At 42.2% G+C, this 19312-nt stretch overlaps 2 protein-coding genes across 2 annotated transcripts in view; both read left to right on the top strand.

The window, feature by feature from the left end:
* LOC308077936 (uncharacterized protein) overlaps positions 1–2203 on the top strand; it is a 196499-nt gene extending 194296 nt beyond the window's left edge. Inside the window, exons 4-5 of the mRNA XM_080418950.1 lie at positions 483–1388; positions 1894–2203. Of these exons, the coding sequence (XP_080275076.1) occupies positions 483–1388; positions 1894–1949 (962 nt within the window). The 3' untranslated portion in view covers positions 1950–2203. The remainder of the gene's footprint in view (positions 1–482; positions 1389–1893) is intronic.
* A 3359-nt stretch (positions 2204–5562) lies between these two features.
* LOC308079045 (uncharacterized protein) lies at positions 5563–19069 on the top strand (the record flags this gene model as incomplete). The annotated part of the gene is made up of 4 exons (XM_080420382.1): positions 5563–5710; positions 7415–7618; positions 7811–7964; positions 19042–19069. The coding sequence occupies 4 exons, from the start codon at positions 5563–5565 to the stop codon at positions 19067–19069; spliced, it is 534 nt and encodes a 177-aa protein (XP_080276508.1).
* Between the last annotated feature and the right edge of the window lie 243 nt (positions 19070–19312).

Raw genomic sequence — 19312 nt, 5'->3', positions numbered from 1 at the left:
GTGTACATCATACATATATCTGTATAGTATACAGATATATTTATATATCTAGATATAAATATTCACATATGCATTTTGTGTTGACTCTCAGAGTGCTTTCCCACCGCAGAGCCTAAAATCAATCATTGAATATATACGTCTTTCACAGTTTTACTGAACGGAGATGTCAGTTAAGTCAATTACTTATGTCACTATTTGACTTTAGGCAGTGGAATCTAAATTAGTTGCGAGGTTTGTCAATAGACTAGGTAACGAAAACATTGGTTAGTGCTGTTTGGATTTGTAGATCAGTTACACAATAAATACTTTGTCCGTGACAATTTTGTATAAGTAGCGTGAATTTGTAACAGACGATATAAAACCTGAAAACACCGGTGATCATTATAAAACATCAATCAATAAACAGGGGAATCAATCTGATCCAATCATAAAACACATAGAGTTGGTCTCTGCTGACGTTACCCCTTCTCTCCTCCTCCTAGATCTCTCACTCCTTCCTGTGTGTAAAGAGGAGGTTTCCCCTGAACAGCAGGAGAGGAGCCCCAGTCTGGTCCAGGTGAAACTAGAACCTCCACAGATTGAAGAGGAACAGCAGGAGAGGAGCCCCAGTCTGGTCCATGTGAAACTAGAACCTCCACAGATTAAAGAGGAACAGCAGGAGATGAGTCTCAGTCTGGTTCATGTGAAACTAGAACCTCCACAGATTAAAGAAGAACAGCAGGAGATGAGTCTCAGTCTGGTCCATGTGAAACTAGAACCTCCACAGATTAAAGAAGAACAGCAGGAGATGAGTCTCAGTCTGGTCCATGTGAAACTAGAACCTCCACAGATTAAAGAAGAACAGCAGGAGATGAGTCTCAGTCTGGTCCATGTGAAACTAGAACCTCCACAGATTAAAGAGGAACAGCAGGAGATGAGTCCCAGTCTGGTCCAGGAGGAAGCAGAACCTCTACAGATTAAAGAGGAACAGGAAGAGGAGCTACTTCAAAGACCAGAGGAGGCTGCTGGCTCAACGTTGACATTACTAGCAGTGAAAAGTGAAGATGAAGATGAAAACAGAGACACAGAGCCTCTAGCCAGCACCCCAACTGAACACATTAAAACACAAGATGTAGAGGACTGTGGAACATCACAACCAACTAGTGACCAGCTCCTCTCTTCACACTGTTCAGAATCTGACACTGAAGACAGTGATGACTGGGAGGAGACCAGGGAAGGTCAGTCAGCTTTAAACAAACTGAACTCAGAGCTGTTCCAGGACCTGAAATCATCAAAGCAAACTCCATCCATGAGGACTCACACAGGGAAGGGAAGTTTTAGGTGTACAGAGTGTGGCAAAGTCTGTGGTTACATGAGTCGCCTGAAAGTCCATATGAGGACTCATACAGGTGAAAAACCCTTTACTTGTACACAGTGTGGAAAACTGTTTAGTCAGAAGAGTAAGCTGAAACAACACATGATTAGTCATACAGGTGAAAAACCCTTTACTTGTACCGAGTGTAGCCAAGTCTTTGGTTACAAGTGTCATCTGAAAGACCACATGAATATTCATACAGGTGAAAAACCCTTTAGTTGTACAGTTTGCAGCAAAGCCTTTGGTTCAAATTATACTTTGAATTTACACATGAGGATTCATACAAATGAAAAAGTCTTTACCTGTATTGAGTGTGGTAAAGTTTGTTAAAATGAGTCACCTGAAACAACACATGAGAACTCATACAGGTGAAAGACCCTTTACTTGTATAGTTTGTGGAAAAAGATTTTCACAAAATGGTACTCTGAAGAGGCACACGAACAAATTACATCCATAAAGATTGATACAGGGGAATGAAAAACTTAAGTTGTAGTATGTGGCAAATATTTTGGTCTAAATGCAACTCTTAATTTCAACAGATGGATTCACACAGGAGAGAATTCTGTTGAACAGGAAAATAAATAATCTGAGGTGACACCTGATATCTCATATAAAACGTTTTATCATTCACATGACATTGCTTATCACCAGTGGTGTAAAGTAACAAAGTACATTTACACAATTTACTCAAGTAAAATGCTGTGGTATTCTTGACTTGAGTATTTACAATGTTCAATACTTTTACTTCTACTCCACTACACCTCAGAGACAAATATTGTTCTTTAACTCCACTATAATTATTTGAAAACTTTAGTTCCTTTGTAGATTTTGATTATTATTACAAAACATACATTAACCACTTTAGCCCTATTTAAACTTCTACTTTTCATTTGGATGTATGCATTTATATTGTTGAAGTGTTTTGTACACTCTGAGTTGTTTTTACTATAATTCTTTATGTTCCAAAATGTAATTTTAACCTTCCTTAAATCTCTAAATTCTGTTGTCTGTATAATAATTGTAATATAATATTAGAATGCCTTTTCATGCCCTGATTCCATGTGTTTTCTGTGTCACGGAAGTCGGAGGGCTTTTACAAACAGAGTCATGTTTGGAGACAGTGTGTTATCTTGTTCAGAGTAAAAGCCAATGTTCTGTTACAGAAAATATCTTGTTGGTTCTTGTGTTTCTTTTTTACTGCTTGTCTTTACCTTGTATTATGGGAGAGATCTACTTTTTAACCACTTAAACCCTGCTTTGTTGTACCGTAGGTCAAATAGCGAAAATAGCTGATCTACAAGCTCACACCATAGTGGGCTATTTTCACTAAATAATCATCTATTTCTGTTGACTGTCGACCTATTATGCTGTGCCCAGAATAAGGACGCCAGGGTTCATGTGGTTAACTGACTGTAGTTGAATTGGAACACACACAGGAACATGTGGAGGTCATATACTGTACACAGAGAAGAGAGAGTGAATTAAAACATATTATATTAACTTCATCATGTACCTCAGACCACTATGCACAGTGTCTAGTGTCTGCTGGGGAAGCTTAAAGCTCAGTAACATTGGACTCCGTAGCAGTGAAACAGTCTGACAGACCTATTGATTGATTTAATACTTTAGTCAGAAATGTAAACAGTACGTGGTACAGTAAGACATTAAGGCTAAAAGCATAACACAAAAAAGTCCTGGGGACTTCCATAGTGATCCTATGTATTCAATTAATCAACATAGGAACAAATTTACACAATAATACATGTCATCAACAAATACAAAATACTATATGTACAAAAGAGATGAGAAAATTACATTTTTTTTTGTGGTCTAATTTGTCCTGTTTTTCAGGCCCAAAACACGTAGCCCCATGGTTTCAACCACATGTTAACAGTCAGTAACGTAAATGATGAACAATAAACACAATATGTTTATTATTATTATGACCTAAAACAACTCAACACATGAACACGTATAGGTTGGTGCAGTAATGAATTCAGCCACTAGAGGGCAGAATCACCCCGGAGATTATTACAGTCTGAAGAAAACAAGCTTCTGTTTCCCTGATAAATTGTCTCTTTCCATCAAAACCAGTAGAAAGTTCGACTTGTGACACCATTGATACCAGTGTTGCTGTAAACGCTATTATATATGTGTTATTAATTCATCTCATAATGTCATTTCTTCAAGTCAAGACGTTCACACGAGGATAAAAAAAAGAAAAACAGAAACAACAACAGACTTGTTCTGTGTGCGGAACTCCAAATCCCATCCGCGTTCCCACACGGACATATTAACGGAGTGCACATAGCTATGCACCCCCTTAATATGTCCGTGTGGGAACGCGGGTTTGTTTGTGTCTCATATGCGAACAGCCTTCTGGCTGTTGAGGCTTCCCTTCTGCCTAACGTGTTTTGCGACGCGACGCATTGACTGTTGATTTGTAGATCTGTTCTGTTTGGCCTTTTCCGTCACTATCATCAGGTATTGTTTAGTTACTACTGGTGGAGACTAAAGGGAGATAATAACACTATCTAATCACCAAGACAAAGTTACACAAACACTTTGGCCATTAAGTCCTGCTGTGTTCACACAGAGCGTCCACAGGTAAAGGCTTTATATCACCTATTTGTAATAGTGTGTGTGTGTGTGTGTGTGTGTGTGTGTGTGTGTGTGTGTGTGTGTGTGTGTGTGTGTGTGTGTGTGTGTTAGCCTTAGATCAAGACTATCGTATTATTTTTTTTATCGAGTCTGACTTTTACTTTCGTAATTAAGAGAGTCTTAGGTCTACCCCCCCCCCCCCCCCATTTGTCCTGGAATGTCACCAGTAAAGCCCGCGTATTTCTCCAAACATGTACAAATGCTAAATATAAGGTATAATATTTATGATTCTGACGTTTTCAATCTACGAGAGTTGTAGGGTTCACGCTAGCCCTAGAATGTCTGTGATCTTACATACATTTCATGTATTCCAAATACACAGTCATAGATCACCCTCGTCGACGCGCTGTGTAGTGACGATCTGCGCGGCCGTAAAAGTGCTCTAAACTCCGTCTGTACTCGCCCAATAATTAATTCCTAAGACTTGGAGTCATATTTTGTCCTCTAGTTTCATATCCATTTGAAAGTTCTGCCAGAAAACGTGTGTTTAGTCAAATATCTCCACTTTTCCACGAGCTGCACACGGACGACTTTCTGTATGGGCGAGGGGCACGGACTTGAGTGAAGGACCAAATTTACCCAAACATCCTCTTGTCATCACAAACGTCATAACAAATTGACACAGGGAAGCACAAACGAATGGGGAATTGATTGATTGATGTAGTTTATTTAGTAAGACATGAGAATAGTACGTGACAGTACATAACAGTACATGGAAGTACAAATTCACAATACAAGGTCTACTAAACTGGAACTCTCATTTAGCACGCAGCTTGTTTAAGATGAGAACCCCATGCACACAAATCATGATGACATAAGAGACAGACAGATATACACACTACTATACAGAATGTCATACAATCAGCTTTCAGGTTACTGGTATGAAGAGAGAAAAATATATATATATACAAAAGAGGAAAATGAAGGAGGGGGGGGGTAGGGGGGGTAGGTTAAGACTTAGACAGGGGCCATTTTCGAATTGCAGCCTCCTGAAGGTGTATCTTTAGGGCAGTTTTGAAAGTGAGTAGGGTTTTACACTCCTTTACTCCTTTTGGTAGGGCATTCCACATTTTTGATGAATAGCATGAGAACGAGTTAATTCCCTTAGTTGAGCCAAATCTGGGTTGAACATGATTTGTGGAGCTGCCTCTGGTGTTATGATCATGGACTTCGTTAACATTTTGGAAGTATTTTGACAAATACAGGGGATCCCAATGTTGTGTTGTATCTTGAAGACCAGGCCCATAGCAAGTTGCTGTACTCTGTCCTCAACCCTAAGCCATCCAATCCTAGCAAAATGAGCAGGGGTATGGGTTTTGTGATTGAGGCCAAGAAGTTGCCTTACAAGTTTGTTTTGGGATGTTTGGAGCCTTGTTTTTAAGGCCTTGGAGGTGTTGTGATACCATGAAGTGCATGCATAATCATAATGACCTGTGTGTGTGTGTGTGTGTGGTGTGTGTGTGTGTGTGTGTGTGTGTGTGTGTGTGTGTGTGTGTGTGTGTGTGTGTGTGTGTGTGTGTGCGCGCTTGCGCTTGTGCATGTAGCAGATGTCCAACAGTGATGGCTGTGTGTCCAGTCACAGCATGTCCCCTCAGTGCCACATGCATTCCTCCCTGAGCTCTGCTGCCCCCTGGAGGACTGATGGCTGCATGGCTCCCATCTTCACCCTGGAGGACAACTGCACTGAGGCAGGCTGTGAGTGACCCCACACACACACACACACACACACACACACACACACACACACACACACACACACACACACACACACACACACACACACACACACACACACACACACACACACACACACACACACACACTCTCTTTATTTCAGACCCAAGGGAGATCCATAACACAATAAAAATAGAAATAAGAGATACAATAAAAATGCTTCCACCATGTTCAGTTTCAAACATACAGACGATGGCCGATGGTTCCACAGTCTAGAGGAGAACCTGACAGAACTACGTGTAGGGTTAGTTATGACGGCAATGATGTAATCTATTGACTCGGATACCCTACACATAAATCTATACATAAGATTGCGTAGCAAAGCAGAGCAGGTGGATAACCCAACTAACAAACATCTGGCTTGCACTGGAGCTTTCTTCTTTCCTTCTTTGTAGCGAAACCACAGGTGAGCAGTCAGTATACAGAGGTGTACAGAAAGATATAAAGAGAGAGATCTTCACCGGTACTGAGCACATGCTAAATTTGTGACACAGCATGTTCCCTCCTTGAGCATACAGCTTCCGTCTATATATGTACTTGTCATCAGAAAGGTCATTTGAGATTATATGGCCCAAATATTTCATCTCACAGCAGACACTAAGGGCAGTGCCAGAGAGATAGAAGTCAGGAAAGGTTAAAGGGATATTTCACTTTCAAAAAAACTTTTGTGAGCCCTCCAGACCATTTTTAAGTTGCTTGATTCATTATTTAGATATTTGATATTCATTTTATTAGACACTCCCCCTTCCTGTACAAACCCATTATAACTTAAAACTCAATTTTTAACATGTTAGATTCATCAAAAACACCCGTCCTTGGTTCTGGTGACTCACCATGCCCTCCTAATACGCGAGGGGGCCGTGTTTTTTCGATAACTTTTTTCATTTATTTTTTATATATTTATTTGAAAATTAAAAAAAAAAAATACGATAAAAAAATGTAATTGTTTTTTTCATTAAATGGAGTTTGAAGTTATAATGGGTTTGTATAGGAAGGGGGCGTGTCTGATAAAATGAATATTAAATAATGAATCAAGCAACTTAAAAACTGTCTGGGGGGCTCACAAAAGCCTGGGTAGACGATAGAATTACCCAAAGTTTTTTTTAAAGTGAAATATCCCTTTAACTGTCTGCCTTCCCTGCTTCGGACAATCATCATCTTATCTTAACCCCTTTTGGCATTGTACCACACACACACACACACACACACACACACACACACACACACACACTTTGTCAAGAAAATCCAATGCAAGTCTGCACTAGACTCAAAAGTACCATTTCATTATTTTTTTAAGTCAAAAGTTAATATTTCTTTTACTTCAGCCGTTTGTATTTAATCCTGATTTTCAGATAAAGATAAGACATGAGTGTCTGTTTGGTTATTGCTGTACATCATACATATATCTGTATAATATACAGATATATTCATACATCTAGATATAGACTACTAGTAGTAAATATTCACACATGCATTTTGTGTTGACTCTCAGAGTGCTTTCCCATCGCAGAGCCTAAAACCAATCATTGAATATACTGTATACGCCATTAAGCCCTCCTATTGGATGGGTTGAGCTGAACACCATCACACCACACACATCAATCTGATCCAATCATAAAACAGAGTTGATCGCTGCTGATGTTACCTCTTCTCTCCTCCTCCTAGATCTCTCACTGCTTCCTGTGTGTAAAGAGGAGGTTTCCCCTGAACAGCAGGAGAGGAGCCCCAGTCTGGTGCATGTGAAACTAGAACCTCCACAGATTAAAGAGGAACAGCAGGAGGAGCTACTTCAGGAGGCTGATGGGTCAACATTGACATTACATAGACTAACATATGGATCCAGATATGTTTACCGAATGGAATATACAGGTAGATCACTTTCTCACACATTTCTCACTGTTTGTTTTGGATTTCCCTCTAAAAACTTCCCTGTCTACCAAAATGAAAACACTGACTGCTAGTATAGAGGGAAATGATGGGTACAAAATGTATATATTGTTATATAAATACAGGGCAAAGTTACACACTATGCCTTTAACTCTAATTTGATCATTTGTCTAGAGTACCTGAACCTCCCTGTGTGTAAAGAGGAGGTTTCCCCTGCACAAGAGGAGAGGAACTCCAGTCAGGTCCAGGATGAACCAGAACCTCTACAGATTAAAGAGGAACAGGAAGAGGAACTTCTTCAAAGACCAGAGGAGGCTGCTGGCTCAATGTTGACTTTACTAGCAGTGAAAAGTGACGATGATGATGATGAAAACACAGAGCTTCTAGCCAGCACCTCAACTGAACACATGAAAACACAAGCTGATGTAGAGGACTGGGTCCCATCACAACCAACTAGGGACCAGCTCCTCTCTTCACACTGTTCTGAATCTGACACTGAAGACAGTGATGACTGGGAGGAGACCAGGGACGATCAGTCAGCTTTAAACAAACTGAACTCAGAGCTGTTCCAGGACCTGAAATCATCAAAGCAAACTCCATCCATGAGGACTCACACAGGGAAGACAAGCTGGAGGTGTACAGAGTGTGGCAAAGTCTTTGGTTACGTGAGTCTTCTGAAACGACACATGAGGACTCATACAGGTGAAAAACCCTTTACTTGTACTGAGTGTGGAAAAGTGTTTAATACCAAGGGTCATCTGAAACGACACATGATTAGTCATACAGGTGAAAAACCCTTTACTTGTACTGAGTGTGGAAAAGTGTTCAGTCACAAAGGTAATCTGAAACAACACATGATCACTCATTCAGGTCATACAAGTGAAAAACCCTTTACTTGTACAGTTTGCAGCAAAGGCTTTTTTTCAATTCATGCTTTGAATACACACATGAGGAATCATACAAGTGAAAAACTCTTTATTTGTACCGAGTGTGGTAAAGTTTACGTTAAAAAAGGTCACCTGAAAGAACACATGAGGACTCATACAGGTGAGAAACCCTTTACCTGTACTGAGTGTGGCAAAGACTTTGGTCACATGAGTAATCTGAAACGACACATGAGGACTCATACAGGAGAAAAACCCTGTACTTGTATAGTTTGTGGGAAAAGATTTTCACAAAGTGGTAATCTGAAGAAGCACATGAACAAATTACATCCATAAAGATTGATACAGGGGAATGAAAAACTTAAGCTGTAGTATGTGGCAAATATTTTGGTCTAAATGCAACTCGTAATTTCAACAGATGGATTCAGACAGGAGAGAAATCTGTTGAACAGGAACATGCTTTTCAAAGAAACAATCTGAGGTGACACGTGATCTCTCATATACAACCTTTTATCATTCACATGACATTGCTTATCACCAGTGGTGTAGAGCCCTGTACCTTTTAGGTACTCCTGGGCTGGGCAACTGGGTTGACGTGTGACGCGTGCAAATTCATTCATTCAACCTTTATTTATTTTCTCGGGGATACATTGAGGGCAGAGCCCTCATTTTCAATGATGCCGAGATTACAAAAGCATAATACAACAGTGTAAATAATAATGATGGATGAAAACAGCAGGATAAACAAGTTATGTATGTGAAAACAGCAAAAACAAAATCATAAAACAGTAATAAAGACAGCTTGATTAAAACAGTGACAATCTAACACGACAAGATTAGCTAGCAAGTTTTTAAATTGACCCAGTGAGACCATGGAATCCATTTTTAAAGTGCGTTGTAATTCGTTCCAAGTGAAAACCTGAAAGCTGTTTTGCCTAGCTCGGTGTTGGCCTTGGGGACCAGTAATGGGATGTATTCCTGAGAGTGTGTTTGATGGGTGGAAGTATTTGGTTTTAACAGTGATGAAATGTATGTTGGTGAACCCATTAAGACCTGGAACGCATCTGTGTCACTTTAGATTTCTTTGGCTATTCAAAAATAGCAGATATACAAGCTCATATGAGCTTGTAGATCTGCTATTTTCGAAAAATCATGATTTATTTTTATTTTTAGATTAAAAAAAGAAAACGCTTAGGATTTAGAAAACATTTTTAAGAATCGCCTTAGGGGGCACGGTGGCGCAGTCGGTAGCGCTGTCTTCTCACAGCTAGAAGGTCCTGGGTTTGATTCCCGCCGGGGACGCTGTGGGCGCTGGGGGGGCGTGTTCTCTCCTCCGCGTCATCAGCGCCCATACCCTAGGTGGGGTTGGCGAAAGGGCCTACTCTGTGTGGAGTTTGCATGTTCTCCCCGTGTCCCCTAGGGTAGGTACCCTCACAAAAAACATGCAGTAATCCTGGTCACTATACTGCCTCCCCCTGGTCAGCCGGGGCGCCTGATGGAGGGGAAAGGAACTGGTTGGAATAACGTGTTCCTTCCACGCGCTACGTCCAACCAGGGAAACTCTCCCCTGTCAGGTGACAAGAAGGTCGGCTCTCATGCATTGAAGGAGGCATGAGCTCGGCCCTGGCCTCCCTAGGTTTTTACATAGACAATTGGCACTGGGTGTAAAAAATGGGGTTACAAAATCGTGGATAAACATTTAAAGAAAAAAAAAAGAATCGCCTCAGGCCTTAATGGGTTAACTCAATTCAATGTCCAGAGCAAGTTGTGTCTCTTTGGATATGTCAATCCTTTTATCAACATTAAGCCATGCAAACAAACATGAACTCACTTGTGATATAAAACGACATTGAACGCCGTCCGCCACACACGGCTGGACTAAACTATGTGGCTTCTCCTGTTGCACACCTGCCCACAATCACCCACTGACAGGTATGTCATGGTTCCCATAGCAACCACCCGTGTAAATCACTGACTAATCTCTCAAGAACAGATTCTGCACTGCGTTGGAATCTGTCGGGGAGGTTCGTCATAACGTGTGCGCATTGGCTACAAGTGGGCGTGCCTTCAGATCAGGAAGCAGGCCGCGCTTTACCCAATCAAATGTAGTGGGCGGGATTCACATGTCCGTCGATCTTTCCCCCTCGAAACAAACCCAAACTAATTTAACAATAGCGTCCGCGGAGCAGACAAAACCACGGAAAGATATTCACATTTTAACTTGCTCTTTCATCATAGAAACAAGTGGGCTTATAACCAAAACGATCCATGCTCTCTGGGAGAAGTGGTGTTAGTGTTCCGTGTAGAAATATTGTTAGTGGGAATGAAAACATAGTGGCACCCACCGGAAGTGAAAGCTGAAGGCAGACCTAAACCCCGGTTTCCTTTGCGCACGTGTGCTACGTCGACTTCCTCCCAGAGCCAACAGACATAGAACAAACAGCAGAGGTCGCTGTTTTTCATTTTCAGTTGGATCTGGGTTCCCAGATTGATCACTGACTAACTGATTGACATGACGTCATAGTCATTACCAAGGCCACACCATTCAATTAAAGAAAACAAAATAAACATAAAGGCATTTTGGCTGTGGTGTAAAATAACAAAGTACATTTATTCAAGTACTGTACTTAAAGGCATACTAGGTAACGTTTTCAACAAAACTAAAGTTAAATTGTATATCTTTTGTGAGTGGCAAAAGTTTCACAACACCCACTCCATGAATTTCACCCCCGGAAGCCTTTTATTTATATATTTTCTATTGAACGTGGACTGGGGGGACTTTCCCGGGGAAATGACGTCATCTGGCCGGAAAACGGAGGTGGAAATGCACTGGTTTCCTGTTTGGCCAGGAACTACCGCAACGGTTTCCTGTTTGGCCAGGAACTATCGCGCAAATAACAAAAAGGAACCTCACGCTGATTTTAAGAGAATGTAGGATTAGAAGACCCCACATTGGTGGGACTACAAATTTAATAAAAAATTATAATATTATTATTGCCACAATTAATGGGAGGGAATCAACACAGTTACTTGAAAAACCTCAAAACGTTCAAAGTAAAAATAAATAAATTAAAAGGGCCTTTTTAAACAGAAAGCAAATGTTGGTGCCAGAGGATAGGCCATTAGGGTCCCCAACATCAGTAGCATATCATACACTGTAGCTGTCCCAGAGATGGGTTGAATTTTGTGGTATATTTATTTAATTTTGTCTGAAAATTGTGAATTATGTTTTCATTTTGTGTGATCAACTGTATTGATGATTTTTTTTTTTACATTATTGTAGTGCCATCTACTGGTCAGGTCATGTCATTGTATTACATGGGCAGATGTCAGGTAACACCAATCACCAGAACATTGGGTTCACCTGTGTGAGAGCTTAGATGCAGGTAATCAGAACAAACAGAGTATCAGAGGTGAAAGGAGCTCCCGCTATGCAAAGAAGAGTCTACAAAATATAAATACAGATAAATAAGATAAAAATAACCTAACACTCCTGAATGCACACGGTAGAAGGCGCACGCGGTACGTCACCTGTTATTGTGTTTGTCTGGACTAGTGTTGATTTTGACAGCAAATTGTATTCAGTTTCAGTCATTTGAATAAAATTCCATTTAGTTTTATTTTGGTCACCTGAAATGTTTTACTGTTAGTCGAGTTTTAGTCGACTAAATATCATAAGATTTTAGTCGACTAAATCTACCGTTGATTTAGTCGACTAAGATGTATGATGGCGGTGCCTTGATGGCGTCGTAATGGCTGATTTTACACTTGGTTGCATGCCGAAAATAGCCGATCTACAAGCTCACAACGCGTCGCAGCTGTGAGCTTGTAGATCTGCTATTTTCAGAGTGCAACACCTGAGCGCAGCCAAGCAAAAATTTGACTCGTCTTTTAGTTCTTCTCCACTCGTCCCTCCCCAACATTTTAGTCTAGTTTTTATTTGTTGACGAAATTGTCAATATATTTAGTCTTAGTTTTAGTCGTCATAGCTTAGTTTATTGAGTGAAAAAAGGTAGTCGACCAACATTTTTCGTCATAGTTTCAGTTCACGAAATCAACACTGGTCTGTACAAGTTATTGTCATTGCATTAATTGTGTGTTCTGTGTGTGTTTATGCAACGTGGACAATTCATCAACATGGACATTTCATTGATAACGTGGACATTTCATGGACATTTAAAAAGACGACAGCAAATGGCTGCCAACAATCAAAAAACATGATTTGTTTTATGTCATTTCATTCACAGTTTTTCACGGTGTCTCTCTTGGGAGAAATAAAAGCCCTTGTGAACATCAGTCGGAGCGTGGTTTACTCTGCCTCAGAAAAAGACAGGTTAGGAGCAGTTATAATGACCCATATTATATATATATATATATATATATAATATACTGTATATATAACGTTATATACATTAGATCATACATTGGCAACTGGCAGCCCCCACCTTAACTTAATGCGGCCCGCAAGTTAATATCAGAATAGTGATATATTATTGATTTCAGCTGTTATGATTCCTAACATGCAAACATGACCCGCTTTGATTACTTCAGTCTATATTAGTAGCGTAATAGAGTACAGAAGTCCTGACGTCCCTCGTTCATCCCCTGGGTCGTAGAAGTCATTTCTCTGTGGAGAATAACATTGGGTCATCTTAGAATCGTCTCATATAAGAATTGTGGTCCAAAAATAAACAAACTGTCTCTGCCATATTATCAGGGAGGAGGTTCTGTATCGTTTATGATAGTCAGTCACTCATATTTGATACAGTCTGTTTCTGGAGAACATTTAACTAATTTGGTGGAAGTAACATTAATGTCAGTTGATGCTTCATATCCATAAGAGTCAAACTGCCGGGTCATTAGTTTATTTTTGGAACACAGTTCTTATTTGACGTGATATTAAACACGTCTGAGAATTCAGAATGGGGGAGGGGGAACCGCGACCCAGGTAGGATGCGTAAATTACGTCAGACTTCTCTATGACTAGTATTAAAATGAATACTTGTCTTTTTTACGTCCAATGTATTTGTATTTAAGTTCATAAAGTTAACAGAACTATAACTAAATGCATTTGAAATTAAATACAAATGTTACTTTTCAGGATTACAATTTAAAAATAGTAAAAATAGCCTCAAAAGCTTGTAGATCGGCTATTTTTGCGTGACATAGAATGACAAGAAAATCGCCACCCGGACTGCGCAGTCATCTGCCTAGGCGACTTCAACCGGACAGACTTAAAAAAGGTCTTTCCCAAATTCCACCAGCATGTCGCCTGCAGTACCCGTGGTGACAATATTCTTGACCACTGCTACACGCCCTTCAAGGATGGATACAAAGCTCTCCGCCGCCCACCGCTAGGAAGCTCTGACCACGACGCCATCCAGCTGCTACCTGCCTACAAACAGAGGCTAAAAAGGGAGCCGGTCGTTGAGAAGGAAATCCGAATCTGGTCTGAGGACACAGACGCTATGCTACAATCCTGCTTCTACCAGACTGACTGGGGGATGTTTAAGAACGCCGCTGGGAATAACATCAACGAACTCTCAGACTCAGTCACTGGCTTTATCAGCAAGTGCATAGATGACATAGTCCCAAAAAAGACAGTTCGGATCTATCCCAATCAGAAACCATGGATGGACAGCGGAGTACGTGCACATCTGCATGAACGGGACGCTGGTTTCAAATCTGGCGACGTGGAAACGCGCAACACGACGCGCGCGGCCCTAAACAGCGCCATCAGGAAGGCGAAAAAGGCCTACACAAAAAAGATGCAAGACAAACTCAGCAGTGGCGACATCAGGAGCACATGGCAGGCAGTACACACCTTGACAGACTGCAAAACAAGAACCAGAAGCGAGGTGAACCCGCCTGCCTCCCTCCCCAACGAACTGAACACTTTCTACGGCCGGTTTGAGATCAGCTCCAACCGCGGCAGCCAAGCGGGGCCATCAGCAGCACCAGCAGAGGAGAACCCTCCTCTAACCATCTCGGAGAGAGAAGTGCGTACAGCCTTCACACGGGTCAACATCCACAAGGCAGCCGGACCTGATGGGATTCCAGGCCGGGTCCTTAAGACATGTGCAGACCAGCTGGCGGGTGTCTTCGCTGACATCTTTAACCTCTCCCTCTCCCTGGCTGTGGTCCCTGCAGGGTTCAAAATGTCAACCATTGTGCCCATTCCCAAAAAGGCCAAAGTGACATGCCTGAACGACTGGAGACCTGTTGCTCTCACCCCGATCGTCAGCAAGTGTTTCGAGAAACTGGTGAGGGAATACATCAGCTCCACGCTACCTGCCTCGCTGGATCCGTGGCAGTATGCATACCGCAAAAACAGATCCACCGACGACGCTATTGCCATGGCTCTCCACACCGTCCTCTCGCACATGGACAACAAGCTGCTGAAGGACAAATATGTACGTATGCTGTTCGTGGACTACAGCTCAGCATTCAACACCATTGTCCCAGCAATACTTGACAAAAAGCTCAGACACCTAGGGCTACACCCAAGCATGTGCGACTGGATACAGGACTTCTTGTCCAACCGACATCAGGTGGTGAGAATGGGCAGCATCACATCCGACCCCCTGACCCTCAACACCGGAGCACCCCAGGGATGCGTGCTGAGCCCTCTCCTCTACTCCCTGTACACGTATGACTGCATAGCCACACATGTCTCCAACACCATCATAAAGTACGCGGACGACACGACAGTGATAGGCCGAATCGTCAACAACGACGAGTCTGACTACAGAGAGGAGATCAAATCACTGGCACACTGGTGCCGTGAGAACAACCTCTCTCTTAACGTCGACAAGACCAAAGAACTGATCGTGGACTTCAGGAGGCCGCGGAGAGACCATGCGCCCATCCTCATCGACGGTGCTGCAGTGGAAAGGGTCAGCGAGTTCAAGTTCCTCGGAGTACACATCGAGGAGGACCTCAAATGGGAGACGCACTCCACACACGTGAGGAAAAAGGCTCAGCAGCGACTGTACTGGCTCCGCCGCCTGAAGAAGCTCGGAGTAGGACGTCGCATCCTCAGGCTGTACTACAACAGTTCTGTCGAAGGCATCCTAACAGGCTGTGTCACGGCCTGGTACGGGAACTGCACTGCCCGAGAAAAGGTCAGCCTACAACGAGTAGTGCGATCGGCAGAGCGGATAATGGGAATCGAGCTCCCAGCGCTCCAGGAACTGTACAAAAAGCGGTGCGTGGTCAAAGCCAAGCGCATCATCAAGGACAAGCACCACCCAAGTCATAGACTGTTCAACCCCCTACAACGACCGCGACCGGGCAAGGGGCTCTACCGCAGTATCAAGAGTTCCACCACCAGATTTTGGTGTAGTTTCAATCCAGCCGCTGTCAGAATGCTGAATGGGGCATAAGCCTGGATGAGTTCAGCAGCCTGACAGCAGGCGGCGCAGACTTTTCTGGCTCTTCCTGAACACACCTGTGGATTATACCAGGGACAATGACTTGGACTTTAGCCCCCCCCTCGGACACACCTGTGGACTACACCAGGTACAAATGACTTTTTGTTGCACTCCCTCATGGAGCTACATGCGGATTATACTAGGGTCAGTCCACTCTAGGTGGACACGCACTGACCTTTTGCACCTTAATCCCTTGTATAACGCACTGACTTTTTTTGGGTCTTTTTATTGTGCTCCTTAAGCACCTTAACGTCCTTGTCCATCATGCACAGTATAAGTATAACATGCACAGTACAATACATTGCTGCTATGCTCAGGCACCTTAGTTTAGTTTTTTTAGTTTTATTTATTATCTCAGGTAATTTGTAAATATGTAGATAACCTGTCTGGCCTTCTGTTGCTCTCTTGTTTTTGATCTCCTTCCCACCTGCCCCCCACCCTCTTCTTCTCCCCCCCCCCTCTTCTTTCTATGGAAACTAACGTTGCGATGGGAACGATGTACAAAAAAGAATTTCACCCACTTTTTTACCTTGTAAACCTGTGATGTGACAATAAAACTGATTCTGATTCTGATTCTGATTCTGACGAAATACAGTATTAAATGCGAAAAAAGTGAAAATGTGGAGATAAGAGGTAGGTGTCTGCCACGACAGCAACAATATGCAATGTGTCCCTCTGGAGTGAGTGTGTAAATATATAGTGTCCCTCTGGAGTGAGTGTGTAAATATATAGTGTCCCTCTGGAGTGAGTGTGTAAATATATAGTGTCCCTCTGGAGTGAGTGTGTAAATATATAGTGTCCCTCTGGAGTGAGTGTGTAAATATATAGTGTCCCTCTGGAGTGAGTGTGTAAATATATAGTGTCCCTCTGTATCATCAAAGTTGCATCACCCCTGGTGCAGAGGGAAAAAAAGAGCCGACTAAGTATAGTTCAAGTGATTACACATTAATCCAACATACACTGATGATAGTGCTGTCAAAGTCAGCGTCTATCCACCTTTTTTTTGTGAATCAGATACATTTTGAGGCAAACAACATGTACGATATAAAGCTGTTATGGTAGGCTAAGTCATTGGTTCTCAAAGTGGGGTCCGGGGACCCCCAGGGGTCCTCGAGGGGGTTCCAGGGGGTCCCCAGCTAAATGATGGATAGGAACCAAATGGATCCTTATGGGTCTGTAACTCTGAGAGTGTACAAATGGAACCAAATGGACCCTTATGGGTCTGTAACTCTGAGAGTGTACAAATGGACCCTAACAGGTCCATTTGGTTCCATTTGTACACTCAGAGTTAAATTAACATTGATTTTACAATATGAATTGGGGTCCCAGACATATAAATGCCATTAAATGGGGGTCCGTAGCCTAATGCATGTCAAACTGGGGGGTCCTTGAAATTACAAATGATTGAGAATCACTGCTAGAGCCGTAAAAATCTTCTCTCATGGGGGGTCCCTGGCTTATCTTTTCAAATGGGGGTCCGCGGGCTAATAAGTGTCAATTTGGGGGTCCTTGACATGAAAACGTTTGAGAACCACTGGGCTAAGTGATATTGTTTGGTTAAAACGTTAAAGCTCTATATATTCTGAAAGTAATCCTTGCTGTATATATGACATGGTGTTTTTTTCAGTAACAGGAGTCTCCATGTCTCTCCAGCAGAAAATACATTTTCAGGGGGCTTGCAACATGTCAGCTTCATTTTCATAGTGTTCCAATTGTGTTTTGATTGATTGATGTACTTTATTTAGTAAGACATGAGAACATCAGTACATGGAAGTACAAATTCACAATACAAGGTCTACTAAACTGGAAGACTCATTAAGCACTGAGCTTGTTTAAGATGAGATCCCCATACACACAAATCATGATGACATATAAGAGACAGACAGATATACACAATACTATACAGAACGTCATACAATCAGCTTACAGGTTACTGGTATGAAGAGTGAAAAATATGTACAAGAGAAGAAAAAGAAAAGGGGGGGGGGGGGTAGGTTAGGACTTGGACAGGGGCCATTTTCGAATTGCAGCCTCCTGAAGGTGTATCTTTAGGGCAGTTTTGAAAGTGAGTAGGGTTTTACACTCCTTTACTCCTTTTGGTAGGGCATTCCACATGTTTGTTGAATAGCATGAGAACGAGTTCATTCCCTTTGTTGAGCCAAATCTGGGTTGAAGGGGGAGGGGCGGCCATAGCTGAGTGGTTAGTGAGCCCGCCTAGGGAACCAGCTGGCCCTGGTTGCCCCAGGTTCGATTCCAGGCTATCCCAGCATATGTGCCGATGATATGAAATTTGTCCCTGAGCAAGACTCTTAACCCCAATTGCTCACAGGTTCTCATTGGAAACAAGACCGCAAGGACTTTCATGAACGACCTGTTAAAAGGAATTATCCTTATCCTGAACATGATTAGTGGAGCTGCCTCTGGTGTTATGATCGTGGACTTCATTAACATTTTGGAAGTATTTTGACAAATACAGGGGGATCCCAATGTTGTGGTGTATCTTGAAGACCAGGCCCATAGCAAGTTGCTGTACTCTGTCCTCAACCCTAAGCCATCCAACCCTAGCAAAATGAGCAGGGGTTAGATGGGTTCTGTGATTGAGGCCAAGAAGTAGCCTTACTAGTTTGTTTTGGGATGTTTGGAGCCTTGTTTTATCGTAATAACCTTGTATGAGGGCCCCTGCAAGAATCTTCAGAGTGTTCTTACTGACTAGACGACCAATCCTATACAAAAAGCGTGTGTGTCTGCTCATTTATTTGTGTCGTCACGTCCCATGTCACTTGTTTAATCTGTATCCTGACTGAGTTCTCTATTCTGATTGGATGAAATTTGCATCCCGACCTGATTCCTGTTACTGAACAAACACTAAAGTAATGATTACTATCGCAATATGCAGCTGTTTAACACTTATTTTAACCAAATAAAATCACTTGCCCTACTTTTGAATGAAGGAATCCAATGGAAAAAGGCAACATACTGTAGACAAACAAATCCTTTATTGAATGTTTTACTCAAACGTTGTATCAAAGTGTTGACATTATACAGTATGAACTATGCTCACAACGTGGTCTTTCAATCCCACACTCAGAGCAGAGTTACAACAGGACATCGAGTAGGACCATCAATTAGGGATGGGGCGACAACCGTCATACACTAGGACAGGGGTCTTCAACATTTCAGGCCAAGGACCCCCTAGCTGAGAGAGATGAAACAGGGACCCCCTCTATATTGTATGAAATTGCGTTTCAGATTAAACTTTTGTTTTACATGGTCTGCTCTTTTTTTCCCCCCCTCTACACTAAAGCTCTTTGCCAAAAAATAGCCGATCTACAAGCTCGCAGTGCGAGGCGTTGTGAGCT

Source organism: Gymnoscopelus braueri (assembly GCF_963280865.1).
Source record: "Gymnoscopelus braueri genome assembly, chromosome: 22".
NCBI classification, from domain to species: Eukaryota; Metazoa; Chordata; class Actinopteri; order Myctophiformes; family Myctophidae; genus Gymnoscopelus; species Gymnoscopelus braueri.
The sequence above is the reverse complement of the archived record's forward strand: the minus strand, read 5'-3'. Positions and strand labels throughout refer to the sequence as shown.